General features: G+C 40.4%; 1 protein-coding gene across 2 annotated transcripts in view; it reads right to left on the reverse strand.

The window, feature by feature from the left end:
- The window catches only part of dnah5 (dynein, axonemal, heavy chain 5), a gene marked incomplete at both ends in the record, with an annotated part of 88,889 nt that overhangs the window by 10,510 nt on the left and 56,557 nt on the right, over positions 1-21,822 (reverse strand). For both annotated transcript variants that reach the window (XM_083989569.1, XM_083989568.1), the window contains 15 exons: positions 102-347; positions 1,010-1,159; positions 3,621-3,742; positions 4,655-4,845; positions 5,761-5,875; positions 6,258-6,396; positions 6,835-6,939; positions 8,660-8,842; positions 11,184-11,339; positions 12,768-12,902; positions 13,204-13,385; positions 13,648-13,783; positions 15,203-15,340; positions 17,590-17,769; positions 18,679-18,882. In XM_083989569.1, the coding sequence (XP_083845695.1) occupies positions 102-347; positions 1,010-1,159; positions 3,621-3,742; positions 4,655-4,845; positions 5,761-5,875; positions 6,258-6,396; positions 6,835-6,939; positions 8,660-8,842; positions 11,184-11,339; positions 12,768-12,902; positions 13,204-13,385; positions 13,648-13,783; positions 15,203-15,340; positions 17,590-17,769; positions 18,679-18,882 (2,382 nt within the window). The remainder of the gene's footprint in view (positions 1-101; positions 348-1,009; positions 1,160-3,620; positions 3,743-4,654; positions 4,846-5,760; positions 5,876-6,257; positions 6,397-6,834; positions 6,940-8,659; positions 8,843-11,183; positions 11,340-12,767; positions 12,903-13,203; positions 13,386-13,647; positions 13,784-15,202; positions 15,341-17,589; positions 17,770-18,678; positions 18,883-21,822) is intronic.

A 21,822-nucleotide genomic window follows, 5' to 3' on the forward strand; every position in this document is an offset into this window, starting at 1 on the left:
AGACTGTGTGGTTTAGTTCAACTATACTTGCATGAAACAGCATTTTCTTCTGCTTCATAAAATGATGCCAAAATAGCAGTAACCTTACACCAATGACTCACATTAGCCATGGTCTGCTGCAGAAGCTTGCGGGCGTGGACCTCTTGCCCTTGTCCCATGGAGACATATCGGGTCTCAATCTTCAGCCTCTTCCCCAGTGCAATGATGGAGTCAGTTGGATCTGAGCCCATTGACAGGAAGCAGATGAGAGGCGTCCGCGGGTCTGATTCCTCCCACATCTTCTCCAAGTCAAGGACCACCCCTTCAGTGTACTTCTCCCCCATGGCGTCCATTATGTATTTACGGGCCTGCAGGAGAGAGGGAAAGATCAGAGGCACGGTATGGCTTCTTAATGCAAAATTAAAAACACCAAGGGAGAGATTTGTTCAGCTTTGCAGGTCAATTCAAAACTAAATATTGGAATAAAATGACTTTCTGTGAGGCCAGGAACTGACTAAATAGTTTAAAGCACTCCCTCACTGGCTTTTTCTTTTCAGTTGATAGCGAAGACTAGAGAGGTCAGACAAGGACAACTGCTGGGCTGTTTGTGAGGGCAACAAAATAAATTCCACTCCAGGCTTGTCTGCAGTGGACCAAAAAAACTCCCCATCAGTAAGAAGTGAATGTCCTTTAGCCTTTGTAGAAATTCAGGCTCAGTAAGCTTCAGAGAGAGAAAGCTGTTTTACTCAGTGTGTGCCACTTTTCCCTTCAAGGAAAGCTTTAGCCAAGGGAGATGCTACTGTAGATTAGGAGATTTTTTTAGACTTTTCTGGACCCAGTCTCATTAATACAATTTACTTTGAAGTAAATCTGCATCTCTTAACTAGCCCTAACCTATCCATTAATTAGGAATAAGTTTCATTAGGTTACTCTGCTGAATTTGATTTGTTTGACCTATAATGTTCACTATAAAAGCGGAAGCCAATGTGTTGTGGCTAAAATGAAAACATACAGATGTGTCTTTTCTAACCTGAGCGATGGTCCTGTCAGGACACCAGCAGCGTATGAGGAGCAGGCGCCTGAAACAGTCGAGGGTCTGATCATAGGAGTTTGGCACCACCTCCTCCTCTGGGGCCTCCTTATCAAACCACGACTTCCACTGCTTCTCATTACGACTTATCTGAAAAACACAGAAACAACTTGAAACAACTGACATCATAATACTGTACTTGCAAATTTGCACAGACTGAAAAATAGGAAAGGGCACTTCTAAAGAGAGATGCACAGGTTTGTCCAAAAGGTAGCAACATTTGTTGCTAGGTGTTTATTTAATGTCTCTTTCTAAATCTCACAACAATGTCTACTGTATGTTGGCAGCACCGCAGGTCGTAAATTCACCCCTAACAGAAAGCTCACGTCAAAGAGTGAAAGCCAGTGAGCAAACACCAACAGTTAGCCAGATGACCAATGGTGGTGAGACTTGATCACTCAGTCAGTCAGTGTTTTATAAAGCTAGCCTGTTGCTGCAATCCAGCCAACAGCTTATTACGCACTTATCAATAGTGCTAGCAACTTTAGATCAATAGCAAAAATCAAAGGGCCAAATTTATTCCCATGTTATGATAAGTATTTAAATGTATTCACTGTGCACTCTCCCTGTTTCATACCACAAATTGTCAAAATTGTCCTAATGAGCTTAAGGACTATGATGAACGTGTGGCTTTTCTGCACCTCTCTCTGCCTGCACAGCATGTTTGAGTGCTGATAATATTTGTTTTCCCTTTGCTCTTCAAAATTTACACAACAATAAACTGCAAAAACCTGGTTCATACACAAGCCTAAATGGAATATGCTGGTTACTGTTACTCTTTTAATCTATTTTCGCATATATATATACTGTATATGAAATCATGAGACCCTGGACTGACACTTCATGTGTTGTTCCTAGCTGTCATTGCCTGGAAAGCAGTTTGTATTGATCCCTATGTGCTTCCACAGACATGATATGGATGCTTAATATTACAACATATGCTTACACTATGGCATCACATAGCCTGTTAATCAGTGTGTTGACTTGCATGCAGGAAACCAGTTTACTGGGTGAAATCAGGTTAAAATGGGTAATAAGAGATCACGTTTACAGCACATGCACCACAGTAACCTGGTAACCGTATAACCTGCATTCACATTCAGCAACAAAAATATTTACATAGAGAGCTTATTGTTTAACATTTATAATTTTATACTAGTTGTATAATGTGGAACCAACAAAGTTTTAGACATGTTAATCTTGGCTTCCATTTGACTCCATTAGTAGTTTCTCATGATGTAAATGTGTAGCAGTAAAATCAGATATATGGACAAACGATAAAGTTCCTCTAAAAGAAACATGGCTTAGTTAACCAAGTTTACCTCCATTCCACAACAATTGCACAAACTTTTCAGTTTATTTGATGTTAAAGATATAAGTTTACCAACTTATGCAACAAAGCTGGCAGCTGAATTTACATCAACAACTCTTAGGGGATTTATTATAAACCGTTCTTGGGCTTGAAGTTTATGAGGAGTCTGAACGGATGTGTAGGTAATTTTGAAACGGAGTGTCTTCAATATGTGCTCAGGAAACTGAGGCAACCACCTGCTTTACATTCATAAAGCTGAACACATTCACAACTGAGAGCTGCTCGTCTTGGTCTATTAGGCACTGAGCAGCTCTACTTAAGAATTTAAGGGGTGCAGTGCTGTGTCGTGCTCACATTAAAAGGGAGCTGCTGATAGAGAGTGTGTTATGCCTTCACATCCCGCACCTGAATTTCAGAGACAGTCTGAGGATGTGACTAAACTCCAACAACCACAAGGTTAAAATGCTTGCCTGAATACGATGTTTGTTTTTGGTGCAGTTTCAGTCTAAAAGCTTCTGCGTCATGTGTGTAGCACAGTCCTGTCTGAAGTGCCAAGTGTGAGTCAGAGGCTCAGATGAGTTTGTCTCTCTCTGGGGGAAATGACAGCACAAACCTGCTCTCACCTTGTTCTCCTTGGTTGACTGATTTCATAAAACAAAGAGCTGTTAATCCACCTGCCCCTGTTAATCATCCACACATAAATACACATGTATTTGTGTATGTGTAAGTGCACACACACACAAACACACTCCTGTGTGTCCGCATGCTCAGCCAAAAGTAACTGATTGAAGGTTTCTCCAAACTAAGCTCATTTCACATAACACTGAGCTTTTCCTTCCATGGGAGCCACCAGGCTGTCAGTCACCCACAGGGGTGTATGCATTTGTATGTGAGTGACAGCCACTGGTGATGAGAGTGTGCAGGTGTGTGGATGTCTATAAAGAAGAGAGATGACGCGAGACATAATATGACTGATATTGACATGCTTACTAGAGCAAAGGAGAGCTGTGAAAAATATTTAATAAGCACCTAGAGACCAATGAAAATGTGTGTGTGTGAGTGTTTGTGTGTAATCGGTGACAGATGAGCTATCTGCAAACATAATAAATAAACGTCTTTGTGGGTTAAAACTCTCTCAGCTAAAAAGAGGTATCATAGGCCTGTTGGGGCATGCCTAACTGATCAAGCTGTGCAGTTGTGAGTGTATGTGTGTGTGTGTGTGTGTGTGCTGCTTGATACCTGGTCCAGTATATCAGAGAACTGCCATAGTTTACTAAGCTCCACAAGGTTTAGCCAGGTCATGTCAAGGATCCATTTAGCTGGTTTCTGAGGGCAAGCCTTCAGGTCCAGAGATGCACCTCCTACGAACACACACACACATGAACACACCATGATAAATGTCTAAAATACATGCAAATGTACAAACACACGAAAGTCATGTTGTGAATCCATGTTTGGCAGGTTGCAGATGACAGATGGTCAAACTGCATGCAAGTAGCAGACTGTGTCTGTTCTGGCCTTGCCAGTTGTCATACTTGGCTTTTATCCCTGCGGTGAGGAGCAGTCCATAACCAATATGTTTGAAATGTGTTTAAACCTCAAGACAAACTTTAAAAACATATCCAGTAAATAATGTATACGTTAAAAAATATAGGTCTATAACTTTATCAAACAACCTGGAGTCTGGCCTAAGGTGAATCATAGCTGTAAAACCTTTGTAACTTCTCTTTATATTTTGAGATTTTAATGCAGCCTCAGTGGAAACAGGTGTACACTGGCTGTTTGGGTGCAGGATCAGTAGAGGGTTACATGTAAAGATAGTAGGGATCAGGGAGATAAACAAAGACTTTTTTATCTGGAAACTTCTGCTTTTCCAGATACTACTGCCAACTTCACAGTATCTCAACTCCTCCTTACTTTTGTTGCAGACACATAAAATCCTGAAATTTTGCAAATGTCTTCACACCAATGTGCTTTGGGGAAATAATCAGATTTGAGGGAGCTTGGCTTCAGAAATGAGAAATTACATTAATAACATTGCAACTGTTTTTGCATTTTTCCCCAAACATAATTTTCACCTATGGGAAGGTCTGCCATTCTCTCTAGGCACTTATTAGATTCCTGTATTTTTGTACAGCACAGTGTGAAAATTAACTAGCAGCTTTTAAAACTTGCTGAATATTTCTTCAAAGTAAGCACAGAATGCTTGGTCAAACTGGTGAGAACTTTTACAGGCAGAAGCTTCAAATTGTTCACACGTTGTGGCCTCTTACCTTTAATAAGTGTGAGGAACTCCTCATGTTTGACCCTGTTGCTCTGCATGTCGATCTTCAGAGTCAACAGCAGAGTGAAGAGGAACTTGTGCTCTTCGTACAGACCCCGTGCTGCGTACTTGTACACTTCGAAGGTCATGAACTCTATGATGTTGGTGATGCGTTTGCTGGTGATAGGGCTTTTTGAGGACCTGTTCAAGAAGGATTTTAAAGCATATGGCACAAAGACATTTATTCAATTTACATCTTATTAGCTGTTTGGAGTGCCTGTGATGATGTACAGTAGGGTAGGTCATTTTTAAAATTAACCCCTAAAAATAAAAATACAGACTAGAGATCAAGCAAAGCCTGAATAGTTAACCCAAGCACAGACCAGTCTGGTTGTCTGTGGCGCTTGGTAACAATGACTGGCCAATAGGCACATTGGTATTATATTGGTGTTGGCTGTATCATGGTTTGAGCTACAGTATGGGCAGTTGGTTAAAACGGATCGTGGTTGTATTTGATGTTTGCCTCAGGCACACCTGCAACAAAAACTACCTTATTGGAGCTAATAATGTTCCATACACGTTGATGCCGTCAAAGAGATTTGTTGGTGATGCTTCAGGCTGGCCTTGTAGCACTGCTATATTGAATTAAACCTGTTTTTTTGGCTTTCAAAGACACTAATGAGGTCCCTATTTTCCTCATTATGTCCTGTACAAAGCTTATTTGGATCAAAAAGCTTTAGATGGGATCATGGTTATATAATTAGTCTGCTTACAGTGTTTATTCGTTATTTGTTGTAGTCTACTAGTGCAGGCTGTCTGATGCTTAGACTCTTCTTCTAACTTATATGCACAAGAGTTTTGGAACTGCATTGTGTAACAACCAGTAAAGACTATCCCTGCTGCTCTTCCAACATAAGTTCACCATGTATGTACAGTATATATTTGAGTTCATGTGATGGCTGTGTTCACCCAGAAAGACAGTGAGCCAGTTTTATATGATAAAGGCTGACTTGGAGCTCTACATTTAAGCAAAGGCAAATGAAGAGTATGGGTTTGCCCAAAATTTCACTTTTACTGCAGATGAAGCCAGAGCAGAAAATGGCAGAATATTCTTACCTTGCCAGAGAGAGGTCAAAAAGTCCTAGGAATTGTCTCAGAGACGTTTGATACATGACGTTCACCATACTCATTTCAGTGATCAGGAAGTACAGGATACTGCCCCTGGTGGCCACTGAAAACACACAGAAACACAACAATAGCTACAGCAGTGGAAAAAGGAGTGCAGTTGTTGACATGTTAGGCATGTTTAAAGAGATGACTGACATTTGATTTTAAAAAAGTGAACTTTTGGGTAACTATACTGTATGATGTGGAAAACTGACGATGAAGTTGAACAACCTCTCGTGAGGCAAATGTGTTTTTATGCCTGGATTTGGTAGTAAGATTTTCTCTTTTCGTTGCTTGAGCTGATTTACACACTGAAAATGAATCATTTTCATTTGATTGAAACTGGACTGAAAATTGTCAGGCACACTACAATCAACCAGAGACAATTACCACCCCCCCCCAAAAAAAGTGTAAATTCTGTGCTGGAGCGAGTTGACATGACCTACCAGGTCGGTACTCCTCTCTGGCAGCATTAATCTGGATCTCTGTCTCTGCAGCAATCTGTAGTTTCTGAGTGACCTCTTCAGCTGTGCGTTTGGTGTTACCAAGGACAAGAATCAGACTCTCATCATCCACCAGTGAACCCTGCAAAGAGATATTTGCATGTCAGAAAATGAACGGAAATGGAAACCCATGAAATTGCTATGGTAATGGAGTTCGGAATTAGAGACACAGCTGGAACAGATGTGCATGTATAGTTTCTATTATTTGACCATTCGACCTTATTTATGTAACTATCCTACCTGTATATGAACGCAATGGCCCACTCTTCAAGGCACTCCAGATTACTGTATATTTTTAAGCAAATGGTTATTTTTCATATTGCTTTCCTGTAAAGGAAGGAGGCACTGGTGGTCTTGGAAGTAACTAGATTTCACCTCCAGTAGTTTGTAGGTCCAAATGAACGTTGGAATCAAATTTGATGAAATTCCCTAAAGGTGTTATAGCTTGTTTAATATAGAAGCTGTTTGTTACTTCAGAGTGTTTTGTGATATATCACAGTTTTAGAGAATATTTCCATGCCTGTGTGCTGGTCAGTCGGTAGAGGAGGTTGTCCTCTAACTCCTTCATCTTTCTCTTGTTAGATGTCACATCTTCCAAAAGGTCAGTCCTCTCCTTCTCCAGCTCCTGGTGTCACCAAATCACAGAAAACACAGAAAACATACAAATAGTTAACAAGTGTCGCCCCTTATAAGGAGGTTTCGAATTTTACCAAAAACTGTGTTGCGCAAACAAATGTTGCTCCTAATAGTTCACGCCCTGTCACAATTTAAAATTACTGTCAGACTGATGTGGTTTAAACCAGTTCTCCTGCAATATTAAAAGCTTACCTCTCTAAAAGCCACTTTCTTTCACTTTCATAGGGCAGGTTTTAATGAGATAAAATGAGCCCAAATGCTCCAGATTTTTTCTTTCCATAAAAAGAAAAATTCAAATTGCAGGACAAATATTATTCTGCACAGTGCCCTAGAGCTGAACACTGAAATAGAACAAGAGTCAGCAGAGAAATACTGGATCGGGCTCCAGTCGTCTTCAGGTGCTTCTGCTCTGAATGTCACGCTGACACTCTGTGATTTAAAGAGAATTTATTCTGCCAGAATCATGAACCAAACTCTGTCACCCGCGGTAAAACCATGAGACACATGGGTCTTTGTGAAATAGTGTGTTGGATGTCAACTCCTCGGAGTATTTTCACTGTGAAGCTCTTTATGGTCAAGGTAAGTGACTGTTATCTGAAAATGGAGGGACATACAGTATGTAAATGTCACAGCTGGGGGTTGTCTACACACTGGAGCTGTGACATAAAGTGAAAGCAAATAACTGAACAACGATGTTGGGCTTGAGAAAGCTGCATGAACAGCAGACAAGCAGGCTTTATAGCGCAGGCAGTAACTTCAGCTTCCATTATGATTAAATCCATATTTAGTACAGAGCCACTTCTCCTGTCTGGCATAAATCCTTCATCCGATGATCAGCTATGACTCCAGAGAAAATAGCCTTCCTACTGTACTGTCTTTTCACATTCAATCATGTAGGGTGCAATTATAATGTGTTTCTCTCTCACAGGACAAAAGAATCAAGTCCCCGATAGTTTTAACGTATCTGTGTAAATACTGAGTATTAATACATACTGTATGCATTCTATTTCTGGTTGTTTGGTTGTTTCCTCACATTGTCTCTGTGGAGCGAAATGATTGCCATGTTCTACATTCAAAGGGTGATAATAACCTTGCAGTTACATTGTCACACAATCTGTTTGCCAAAGAAAGAAGATGAGGTAGGAAGAGGTGTTGCAAGTCTTCATTTATATGGTCTCCAACAGCTCCATGGAATTGCAAAGATTTTTTGTGCTAAGTCGATGCTTTCTTTCTGCAGAAACATACCTAAGGTTTATAGGGAAACTATGCATGTCCGGTCGCCTTTCTGCTGTTTTGCTAACCCTACTCCTGACCATGGGCATTTGTTTACAATGAAGCCGGCCAGAAGGCAATCAATAGAACAGTACATAACGTTATATATCATATATGTGTAGTCTTATCTGTGATAAACAAGAGATTACGGGTTACGGGGCGCATTTGTGTCACGGCGCCGCAGAGACTAGAGCTGTGACACCAGAGTGGCAGCACTGATCTTGCAAGGTTGGTTTTCAGCCAAGAGGCGCTACATGGAGGGCAGAGAGCCTCCATGTCATTCTCCCTGTAACAAGTTACATGTCATTTATTAAACCATCACAATTAACTCCTGCATAGTTCCTCTTTAAACAGGCTAACTAAGTTTTCAAAATGTATAGCATAAAACAAGCAGCTAATATAAATATACAGTCTGCGTTCTTTGAGCGTAGGCTTACCTGTTTTTCCGTGAGGATGACTCGTCCCAGCAGCTGGTCCTCCAGTCCCCTCATGGTGACAGTGAAGTCGATGATGGAGGTGCGAGCACTGATTTCTGGGGTGTAGGCTGGGTTAGGCAGCTTGGTGGTTACATAGAGCCTAAAGCCCTTCATCACGTCCACCTCTTTGTCACCAACTTTCACCTGCAAATGTTAAGTAGAGAGACACGATTGTGTGGAGTTACGGTTAGAATATTGACAGTATTATAAGTGGAATACCAAAATAGTAAAAAAGAGCAAATAAATTAACCACACACAAAGTATGTAATTTTATATAAGAATCAAAAGCACGTTATGGAGCCTATTTTTACTCCACTTATTGGATTTAATTATTCAAATCTAAACCACTTAAAGAAGATAAATAACACAACACATAGTCACACATCTGTCATGACAGACGGTGATCAAAGTGAATATAAAATGTGTTTGAGTATCGGACAAACAGGGAAACAGTATCCTGGTGTCAGATAAAGCTGCTCAAAAACACTTCCTGTGTGTCTCCCTTCCTCTGTGCATGTGTGTGGATGTGTGTTTGTGTTTGCCCAGATCAGCGTTTAATTACTCATGGCAGTATAACTTCTAATTATCCATCTGCCGTTTTTCCCCGGGAGCTGTTGTCTGCAGACACCTTCACTTCGTCCTCACACCAGGATATTAATAGAACTTAAAGCTTTTCAGGAAAGGGTGGGAGGCGGAGACACGAGGAAGAGCGTCAACACTTCTACTCAGGCCTCTTATTAGGTAGTCAGGAGACTCCTGGCTGGATGTGCGGTCTGCACCAACACATGCTTACTTGCAATCACCATAAGGTGTGAGTGTGTTCATAATATCTTGCAGTCGTACATTATGTCCAATGTATGTGTGAGTGCATGCACGTGTTTGATGTGTACGTGAGACCGAGGGAGGCAGCGACTGAATAACCAGAATCAGCCAGAGCTACGAGCTGAGAGGCGATAATGAGAGAGAGAGAGAAAGAAAGAGAGAGAGAGAGCAAGAGAGAGGGAAGTTCACTCTGTCTGTTTCTCACAAGATTTATAGTATAGCTTTGTGTGTGTGCGTGTGTGTTTGTGTGTGTGCAAGAGCAAGAATAAGAATGAGAGTACGGCGGTGACATAAGTAAAACTCCACCTTGTTGTGATAAACAGTGCAGCAATCCACAAACAATGTCTTTTTGCTGAGCTATTAGCTCTGTTTTGGGCAAATTGTTGCTCAAATCTTTACAAGCAAGACAGAAAAAACACAGTTATGTGTGCAGCAAAAATGCTTTCTGCAAAGTTCAAACCAATTTATTAGTTCTTCCCTGTCATGCGCAATTCTGTGTATTTCCTGTAATACTAAGAATTCGACATCCCGAACTTGCTTCAAGGACGCTATTTTCGCAGATAGAATGCAGACAAAATAATAACCGTTCAAACCATTCTCTGCAATTTTCCAAATTAAAAATATCTAACTGCAACAGAACATTACAGGGAAATTAGGGAGCTGAGACAGAGAGAGCCTATTTTTCACTATCTAGCCACAAATGAGAAGAGAAACACATATCTGGCAGGGGGGAAGCTTGATATTGAATTTCACTTCTCATCAACAGGAAATGTCTTTCTTGAAGCCAGAAAGACGCTGTATAGAACCATACTGTAATTTTGCTTAATGGCCCGTCTACTCTCATTATGATTTCATTAGACGTGCCATGGTAGAAATCACTTTGAATGTGGTTAGATATCAAACATCATGTTTGTCTATTAGATTTAATTTGAAATTACTTTGAGTGCTAATTAAATGACCTCACTAATGTGGATATTTAGGGCCTGATTATTGCCTGGAAATTAACACTTTCTTCTCATCATTTCATGCTTAACAGCTAATAAATATGACACAGCTACTTGAACGAGGCACAGGAACACACTGTGTACTTGACGCAGGGAACCGTACTAGTGAATTTCTTTTACCAACTTAATCTTCATCATTCAACCTTTTTTCACATCAGTCCAGTTAACTACCGAGTTCAAACTATCTGTCTCCCAGTGATATTTTTCACTGTGTCAGTACTGTATCAGAGACAAAAGCAAGTCCTTCACTTTCCTGATTATGTTTGACAGCATGTGTCAAAGTATCAGTAATGCTTCACACAGAAAGAAAAAATTAAGCTTGGAAATTAAACATGGAAATCAATTACACAGTGGACCCAGGAAAAATGAAGAAATTAGTCTGTACAGTCACTGAGTCTGTCCACAATTATCACTCACTGTGAGTGACCAAGCTCACTGAGTACATTTTAATCTGTCCCCAGACAGTGAACATGATTTGGGTCAGGTGGTCCAGCTGGCGTGATTAGAGAAACTAAAGACCGTCTCCACCTCCAGCCAGCACCACCCGTGGTTGTGCAGTGCCAGTGAACAGCCTTGTTTTCCCCTTTCTGGGCAAATAAACCTGCGTCAGTGCAGGTGTGACGGCTGGCACAGGGTATGGATTATTTCTGCCATGTTACCTTGTAAGTGGAGCCAGTTTTGATGAAGTTTTTCTCCAGGATGTTGTCCAGTGCAGGGTCCAACTCCTCCCCTACATCCTCAATCAAAAGGGGGCGTCCCAGAGACAAACTGTCCTCCAAGTGGTTCTTGAAATACCTGTGGTTCAGTGAAGTGATCTGGAATCAGGAAAAATAACCTCTGGTGAAAAGACCGACTTAAAAAATGGCATTTGTGTGATCTCAGTGCAGCCCTTGCCCGATGGAATGAATCAATACCATTTACAAAGCATTGATTTAATGGTTTTATTACAATAATATGGTTTAGATGGGGGGAAATCTCAAATGATGTGACACAAATTCTTGATTTTGGTGAAGCAATCATGACATATTTCACTTCTCCCTTGTTGCTGCTAAGCTACAAAGGCCAGTGTCTCTAAGAAAACCTTAGAAAAAAATAGAATTAGTCTGAGGAAGTCACTTATGGAAGGGGTTCAAACCCACTGCTTAGGGGAAAGCATCTTCAGGAAACTCATAATAGGACTGCAGAATGCATTCACTCAGCTCAGAGATTGCCCCTAACAGGGCCAGTGACCTTGGCTGGTCTTATTACGCCTGCAGAATTTTGCTGTACTTTTTCAAGGCAACGGAAAAAAAAAACATGTTGAACAATGGAAAGAATCTGAGGCCAAAAGGAACATTACAGAATCTGAGAATCTAGGACTATTACATCAAGCAAGGAGGAGAAGATAAGAGGCTGCTTAAAAATCTAAATCTCACATTACAGAGCAGGAGATGACAAAATAATTATAATAGAAAATAATTACTGAAAGTAATGACATAAAAATACTGACTTAAGGTTGGTTTAGTTGAGTTGAAGGTGCAATTTATGGAGCACTCTTCTTTCAATTTCAAATGTTTTGGTAATGTTGCATTATGAGAGAACAAGGATACAAAGACTGAAAACGTCACTGCAGGCCATCATTGGGGTTGGAAAATAACATTGTGAAATATTAAAGGATAAAATATGTATTAAAAACTCATATATCGCTTTTACAAATGTATTCAGACACTTAATTCAGTAATTTGTAGAAGCCCATTTTGCCAGCGGTGTCAGCTTAAAGTCGTCTTGTACAAGTTTGCACAACTGGATTTGGCAGTTTATCCCATTCTTCCTGGCAAATCCTCTCAGACTCTGTCAGACTGGATGGGAAGCATCTGTGAGCTGCTTTCCCCAGCTGTCTCTACAGATGTTTTGTGAGGAATGAGTCTGTGCAAGGCCACTTCCATATTGACAGTGGACCTCTGAAGCTCTCTTACAGTGATTGTGGTTCATGGTCAACTCCCTGATCAATGCACTTCTTTCTAGGACTCTAGGATAAATCCAGGTTGTCCCAAACTTCATCCATGAAAAGACAGTTGAAGCCGCTGTGATCTGTGTCTCACCTCACTACAATTATATGAAAAGAGACTCCATGACTTATTTTGGACCTTATACTGTATATAGATATGTGTGCCTTTCTAAACTATGTCCAACTAATTCTATTTATCTCGTACTTTCTGACACCCCTATATTAAAAGTAAAGGAAAAGAAAAAAAATCCCAAACCTGCAGCTCATTCTTGGCCTCCTTGTTCTTGATCCAGATTTTTCCTTGCGTCTGTGGGTCAATAAGTAGGGGGAAGCGGGCAGCTTTGGTGACAATGATGCCGTTCTGAATGGAAAGGTCATCACTGGGGAGCCCCTGTGAGATGACAAATAATTCCTCTGTTTACTTGAGCAAATGCCACCCGATTGATCTGCATATAAACCATCTTCATGTTAGTTTTCTACATTTCTGTCCAGTATTTGATTTAGCAACAGCGCACATCTGACTGATATACACATTTATCCTTGAGAGGTGCAGTAATCAATAATGGAACAAGTCAGGCAACTGCAATGTGGAAAACATGCAGAATAAACATCATACTGTATGGGCCACATCAGTATGCACTACACGCGTTTCCTCGCTTGGCCGACAGCAGCTACCAAAGCTGGTTACTGACCTGCAGGTTCCATTCGCCGACAGTGGGTGCATCAATGAGCAGCTCGGACAGATTGAGATTGTTGCCAAATGGGATGCAACGCTGCTTTAACTCCTGTTGCCAGTCGCTCAGTAAAAGATTACGAAACTCCTGATTGAAGGGGCCGGAGTACGAGAGGAAAGCCGTGGCTAGAAGAACATCACCTGGAGCAAGGAGATACAGTACAGGAGTCACCAAACTTAAGAGCACACTGGTTATTTGGTGTATTAGACTTGATCTCTATGGGCAGGTTATTCAAGTGTAAGTTGTTTATTTCTTTCACGTAACATTATGTCTTTCACATTCAAACATAATTTCACAAATAAACAAATGATAATATCAGTGATAGAGTATCAATTATTTACCTGCCATAATTGCCATTTACTGTTTTAACAATTAGGTTTAGTAATCTGCTTTGAAACCCACCAACAAGGCGCTTGGTTTGTGCAGCAAATTCTTTGCTCTGCTCCGTCCATCTCTCCTTCTCGCCAGCAAGCCCACTGATGAGACTGGACGCTGTCTGCATTTTGTGTCTGCAGCGCTCAGCATCCTCCAGCAGTGTCTGATGGGTAGAGAGGGCAGATAAGAAGGTCAGTAGGTTGATGTGTCCAACTCTCTCTTCATCAAACCATTTAATTCTCATTCAGCCATTTATTCTTTGTATGTCTGTGCAGATTTACACCAATCTGAGCTCTGTAAAAATAGATATACTGGAATTTATCCATGTGCCTCAGTACAAAGACATGCAGGTTGGGTTCATTTCAAGTCAGAATTGCCCAAATGAATCTGGAAGCCTGCATCTGTTTGTCCTCTATGACTGCCCAAATTATCCTCCCTTTTAAAAAGCATTGAAAGACATCACCAGCACCTCTAGGCCATTTATCATGATTATCTCTTAATCAACAGTTCAATAAGAAGATTCTTTATCCAAAAGCAATGTTATAATCTGTAAAGACAGTCTATTTTAGGCAATGTCTTCATTCAGAAGCACATTAAAATCAACAGCCATTGTCCCAGTCTCAAACGCTTTTGTCCCCTGGAGATTAACTGATCTGTGTCCTAATCACAAAATTATAAAAAGAGTCAACTTTGGCTGTCTAGATTGACTAATCAGGGAGTGATGACGCACATATTTTTTCCATTTACTTGGTGTCATTTGTCACAGAACACATAGTACACAAACAATGGACACAAGTGACAGTGCAACCCAGTTGTCTCCTGTGACTTCAGATTATGGGCTTGTCTGTGTTCCTTTTTAATGAGATTATGGGCTTGTCTGTGTTCCTTTTTAATGAGAAGCTAATTTAATAAAGTGTTGAGATTTTCTTAAAATACTTTGTTCTAGTACAGTAATAAGGATGTTAAATCATCTGCATGATCTACCTTACTTTTATAAATTCCTTACAGTCATAAATAACATGGGGTCACAGTTTTCATGGCGATATGAACATAAATTCATAACATAATGTTTTTGAATACCGGTAGATACAGGTAAGAGACTTTATTCTTCTTAACTTGGGGTTTTACTTTTCTATTGCTCACAGCGAAAATGCCTTAGCTTACGAATGTATCACTATTAAATGAAAAGGAGTGAGCCAGAGAGAGGGTATAAAATCAATGTTTTAGGTTTGACTATATCAATAAGGCACAGAAACAGCTGTTGCAGCCAGGCTTCAGTGGAACAGACCAACACTAGATGCCCAGTTGTAGAAGATGATATTCATTAATCATTAATTAGTCAATCAAATATCACCAATTTGTGCAGGGCAGCACATTCCTTTATCATATTACATAAAATGATGTTGCTATAAAGCCCCAGGTAAAGAACCAGCAGCACTCCTTAAATAATTCATATCACATCTGTTTACGTCACATGATCCAGTGATTGTTTCAGTTATCTTTTGGGAACACGCTGTTCCTGTTTTGTGCCTCATGCTGATTTATAATATGTGTTACTGGGAGGTTAAAGAAAACCATTGACCTGTTTCTCCATCATGGCCTTCTCATACTCCGCCTGCACCACATCCAGCTCGGCCTGCTTTGCGTCCAGCTCAGCCTGAGCCTTCTGAAGGTCCACATTAGCTATGGCCAGACGATTCTGCTGCACCGCCAAGTTAGCCTAATAAAGAGAGGAGAGAGAGACACAGAGAGAGAAACAGAGAGAGAGGGATCTGTGATTCCATTATTGCACATAAAAACCCTACAGGGGTCACGGTCAGTTCAGGGAGAGATAGAAGGTGGAGAGAAATAGACAAAAGAAAGAAGAGACTAGATGAGGTGATGACAGGGTTTGACAGAAAAAGGAATGAGTTTTTTTATTGAGCTGGAAAATTTGGACAAATCTGAGAGAAAAGGAATATTTTGGGATTAAACTGGAGTGATAATAATCATTTTTAAAGGTTAGAAGTACTATGGTAGAAGGTTGGAAATATATCTTCTGAGATTTTTCGGAGATTTTGGACGTGAAAAGACGTCTCACAGCACTCATGCAGGGACTAGCAGCTACAGGAATCAAACTGGAGATGCAAGAACAGAGCTTTATGAGAGAAAATGGGGGAGATAAGGAGAAAGTGGAAATAAACAGCTGTAGGTAAGTGATGAAAAGGGCAAGGGCAAGATGTTAGGACAAGGGGAAAAGCAAAATCTCTGGGTAGAGAGCTGGAGCTGTGGAGAAAGCGTCAGAGATTTGGAGAAAAGTTGTGAGTACGTGTAAGTGTGTGTGTGAGTGTCTGGGCGTATCTGGGCATCCTGGAGAAGACAAAGTCATTTAATATTAATTAACATCTGAGAGGAACATCCCTGCCTGTCTTCCTGCCTATCTGTCTGTCCAGCTGTACATCTGCCTGGCAGCCTGGCTGGCCAGCTTAAAAGGAAGCTACCACTGAGCTGGAAACCAAAAAATCAATTTGCCAGACTGTGTTCCACACGAAAGCAAAAGGTCAGGATCAAAGAGGAGAGGTAAAGAGTTTTCATGGAGGTTGTACAAAATAAGAGAAAAAACATAATGTGTGTGTATGTGTACGAGAGACGGAGATGGAGAAAATTAGGGGGCAAGAAGGGAGAGAGGGAAAGTCAGAGAGAGAAGAGATACAGTAAGGGAACCAGAAAATGGAGGATATGAAAAAGAAACCAGGACAGAGCAGAGACATAAAGGTGCAAAGAAAATAAAGAAAGTAAATAGGAAAATAGGATGTGCTGACAAGAAGGGATGGAAATCAGGTAAAAAAAACAAAACAATGCACTGCCTGAAGGGCAAGCAGAGGTGACGATCAGACAATGTCAGTGAATTACTGTACATAGCATTTTACGAGAGTAAAAGAGTGAGTGTGCTCAGCTCTATACTATTTTCTGCTGTCATTATGTGTCCATGGAATTAATAATTCCTTGGAAAAATGAAATATACAAGACAGACAGAGGACAGAAACATTGTCGTGCAATAGAGGCAATTAATTAGCACAGCTTGAAAGTAAATTCAGTTAGATGTCAATCACTTAGATGTTAACAGAACCTGTACTGTAGAAATCAGTATATCACATTCACATTATTTATAAGAAAAAAATTTATGATTAAGATCTTAATATTCATGACTTTGACTTCTTGATGTGATATTTTGCTAATGTGAGAATTGCATCAGCAAAATTACACGTGTTACATAAGGATACTACATAAATCTCCTAATGTTCACTCACACGGAGCAAGCAGACTCTTAATTGAGCCTAAAGAGGGAAATCTGAATTGCCAGATACTTATTATTGTACTATGAATCAATTCAAATTGGCCCTGGGAATTTGACTTGTAATGGACCGAATTTTATAAATTTCTATTTAATTTGAAATTTATTTTCTGTCTTTTGGTCTAAATTCTTTGGGGCACTTCTATTACCTACACCACCAGCAAATTATTTCTGCCAAAGTGTGGTGATATGAATAAATCCTTTCATATCAGAGACAACCTCATCTGTTTCTGTTGCTCAGGGTTTCTCTGTTGAAAAACAGGTTCTTTCCTCCACAGTAAGTGTTGGGAGTGGAAGGCCATAGTCTTTGCTCAGGGAGTGAGTGTCATGTATATGTGTGTGTGTGTGTGTGTGTGTGTGTGTGTGTGTGTGTGTGTGTGTGTGTGTGTGTGTGTGTGTGTGTGTGTGTGTGTGTGTGTGTGTTGGTCTTTCGTGTGTTTGTTGATGTGATGATGAGGTATATCAGAATTTGTACTCGTGATAGTGAGGTGAGTGGCATTTAAGTGAATGATGAGTCTGCTTACGCACAGCAGACGATTTCAATGAAAACTTCACTTGAAGTATTTCTATATTCCAAAGTTACTGTCACAACAGGACAATGGGACTGTCTCACTATTGTGCGCTAGTGCTGTTACCTTCAAGGGTAAGACCTCCTTGTTGATGGAGAAGAACGAGGCCATGGCTTTTGTCCAGGATGCAAGGCCGGCCACGTTGCCACACACTCTCTTGGCTGTTTCAATGTTGTAGTCAGGCATGTCAAAATAAGGCTGCAGGAGCTCCACCATCTCCTCATTAATGGAGTCTTTTGGGAATTGCTGCAAGGCAGAGAGAGATAGAAAAAATGGGAGGGCAGTGGGGAAGTGAGGAGAATCTTTTTAAAATGAAAAAGGACTGGGACTCGTTCAGTCGATATCAATACACAGAGAATTAGGGCTACAGATGCACATGTAACTCCCCTGTTACTTAAAAACAATGAAAGTAAGAGAAACGACTAAAAATACAGTACACGGATGAATGTTGATAATGAGACACAAAGGCAGACCAGAAAACATGTAGTGAAAGCCACAGATTAAAAGAGAGAAGAACAAGAATTACTGCCTCACACGTTTATCCAGAATCATAGCAAAACATTATGAATTTTTGTCATAATTGCTGTGGGAAGCTTTGACTACCAAAATCTGATTAGTCTGAGTGAATGTGCAAAATTTTAAGAAGTTCTGTTAAGGTGTTATTGAGATATTGTATCCACTAGAATTGGATGGACAACCCAAAAACAATATTACTCCAGCTCAGGCAGCTGCCAACACAAAGACATGAAAAGGGAAAAGACAGGAAGAAGAAGATGTGAGACCCAGTGCAAATAAACAAAGAAAGATGAATTTAAGTGGCACACAACAGAGAATGAAATAAACAAAACAAGATATGCAAGGGTGGACGAAACTGAGAAAGAAAGAGAAAAGCAAGGAAGGGAAAAAGATAAAAGATAAGATAAAAGAGCCGCTGTAGTTGTGTTTGGTGACAAGAGAGATGATACAGAAGCAACAGAAAAAGAGTGAGAGAGATGGGTACACAAATAAAGGCAACAGTGACAAGACATTGTCAAGACATTGACAAAACATGACAATTTCTAAATTACAAGTTTGTAGCATACATGAGCAAGCCCTCTGCAGCATCAACACCTTACTTTAATCTCAACTCTTTTAATTGGATATTAGCGGGTGCACCTGCAGACTGCCCAGGAAGTTTCCTGCTGTCATGAGTTTTAGGGACTCCTGCCATGATGGCGTGTTGCAGTTCTTCTCTGGGTCGATCTTCACGCTGTTGACCCGCCTTTGGAAGAGCAGAAGCACGCAGTCCATGATCCGCATGATGAGGTGTGGGGGCCGGCCGAGTGTCCGCACAGTGGCAATGTCTGACGGTTTGATTGTCTAAGTGGGCACAGAGACAGAATGATTAAACTGTTGGTGAAGGTATGCATTTATCAATGTTGGGAACTGAAATAAGGACGATTTATCATGAGTCTAGTTTTTAAGCACATTTTACAGAAAAGTCAAACACCACTAACAATAAAACAAGGAAAGCAATTACACTGGCATATTTTTATTTTTATGTTATAATTAGGCTTTGTTCCCATCTGTACAAATGGGAAAACAGGAAATGTGTAGAGGGAGACATAAATGAGGAAAGAGAATTTAAGTTGGCAAACAAATTGGATGTACCCAGGGCACACTGCGAGGTATAAGAGAATTAACTGCGATGAGAACAAAGAATAAAGAAATTTGTTATTCATTACCGTTCTCTATGACAGGACACACAATGCTGCAGTTTGACAATATGAAGCAGAGGATGTGTGACAGGGAGAGATAGAGGGAAATAAAGAAAGCGTGAGAGACTGAGCATAAACTCCAATAGAACAAGAAAGAGAGACAGAGAATTACCTCGAGGGACTGATTAAAAGGAGAGAGAAAGCAGGAGAGTCAAAGATGTCCCAGTGAGAGTTGTTTGGCTGCTTCACCACTTCCTCTGCTTGTCTCCTCTCTTTTCCTGTTTGCACTCGTCTTGTTTCTGCTCCCTCCTCTTTACTCTATTTCCACTGTTTTATCAGCTCGAGTGTTGAGTGAGTCTCTCACCAGAGAGAATAGCCAGCAGACAGTCTGGTCAGCAGTCAGTCTACCAGCCAAAAAAGCTTTGTTCCTTTATATGGCAGCAACTATTATGTATGTTATTCTTTTTTTATAAATCCCTCACATCAATACACACAACTCACAGGACAGTACTATTTCTGTCATTGTGTATCAATTATAAATGTTGCTGCTGGAGCAATACACAAAAGAGACATTGTGCTACACATGTTACACATTCTGTGACCTTGTTGTTCAACAATACATTTTCTGCTTTTACTAGAAAGATAAATAAATGGGTTACAGCTTTCAAAAATGTTGTATGCCCATTCTAAATCTAGACTGAGCTAAGAATAACTTTATGAATGACATTTGGTGCAAATATTTGTTGTGCTTCCATAAAGAAAATGTTATTTTTCCCAATTCTGGGTTACAGTAAAGGCACAAAATAGTTGTAAATACTGATGAAGTGTAAACTGTAGGGCCGACTCTGTGGTTTGAGTAACCTTAAGATGTTCACAGTAAATTACTTGTACTTGTAGTTGCCAGTGGAGTTGAAGAAGCTTTTTGAGTGAGTAGCATTCAGTAGCATCCATGTGCCACAAAGTATTAGGTGACAGCTCTTTTAAAACATTCAATCCCAACTGATCGCCCAAGGTTGCCTGTTTGGAAAATTAAGGTTTCGACCCACAGAAGCAAAATAAAAATTCTCATCAGTGCTTTGCCGTAGGAGATCTGTATGCAGTCATCTACACGGGGGGAGAGCTTTAATTACAGTGCAGCTCCAGGCCTGGGGCACCAGGCTAACATTAGACATACCCGCTGTTACTGTACACATACACATACACTGAGGTGACGAGGCAATAGGCAGAGCCTGCATGCACTTACAGATAGCAAGTAACAGAGGGCTCTAAGTAGTGCCCTGGAGCAACCCAAAGACAGAAGGAAAAATATTGGTAGGTGAGGCATTAAGCCACACACAGGGAGCACGGTAAACTGCTCCAAAACACAGGTTACTGACAATCTTGAACCTCAGGCTAAATGTTTGGGCAAACCTGTGTTGGTGGCAGGGAACATCATGAGGAGCAGTAGGCCTGAACAGCAGTCATTACTGTCAGTAGATGGGCCTTAGGATAACAAAGCCCTGCAAATACTGTGTTCTTACTCCTTACAGGAAAAATATATAAAATATATATTCATAATTTGTAAGTAATATAAATTCACAATATATGTCAGGTACAGCTTCTGCCCTTCTATGGTTCCAGTCATACCTGACTAGTCTTATACCTGCTACATACAGTATGCTGCTGCTGGGTTCAATTTTCAAAAATAATCTTTCTTTACATTGTTATGCCAATGACACGCGGATTTACTTGCCCTTAAAATTCAAAAACAGTAACTCTGTAGCCACAAACTGCTGGACTGTAGTAAAATCCCAGGAGGCCAAAAACTTGAAAATGAAAATAAGACCGAGATCATAATGTTTTGGGGCAATCCATCAGATTTTCTGGGCTCCTTCACTCCTAGTGTCCAGTTATCAGTAAGAAATCATGGTCTGATCTTTGACAGCAATCTCAAGGTTGAACAGCAGGTTAACCATGTCGTAAAAAAACAGCTTTTTCCAGTTGAGGATTTTATCAAAAGTAAAGCGCTACAGTAGGCTATCTCTCCTGCCGAGACCTAGAAATGGTAATTCATGCTTTTATTAATACATGTCTGGATTACTGGAACTCACTGTATGTTGGTCTGGACCACTCACTGTTACATCGTCTACAGCTAGTACAGAACCCAGCAGCCCGGCTCGTCGTTGCAAAACGTTAAGCAAGATCACATATCTTCAGTCTTTGCCTCATTCCACTGGCTGCCGGTCACTTTTAGAATTGATTTTAAGATCTGTTTAATGAGCACTGAGATCGGCCAATCAGCTGCTACTCGTCGTCCCTAAAGACCAAAGATGACTAAATCTTAGCTGGCTCTGGAACAGCCTACCATGGCACATCCTGTCGGTGGAGTCTATAGGGGCTTTTAAATATTCCTTGAAAACACACTTTTTCTTCCTGGCATTCAGTCAAATTGACACATTTGTCTTTTACTTGTATTGTTTTTTTTTTTAAAGCACATTTGTTTTTATTCCACTTTATTTGTTTATTTTATTGTATTTTAATAATGTTTTTATTAATCTGTACAGCACTTTGGTCAACTTCGGTTGTTTTTAAAGTGCTCTATGAATAAAGTTTGAGTATAAAC

Source organism: Trachurus trachurus (genome assembly GCF_905171665.1).
Source record: "Trachurus trachurus genome assembly, chromosome: 16".
Lineage (NCBI taxonomy): Eukaryota > Metazoa > Chordata > Actinopteri > Carangiformes > Carangidae > Trachurus > Trachurus trachurus.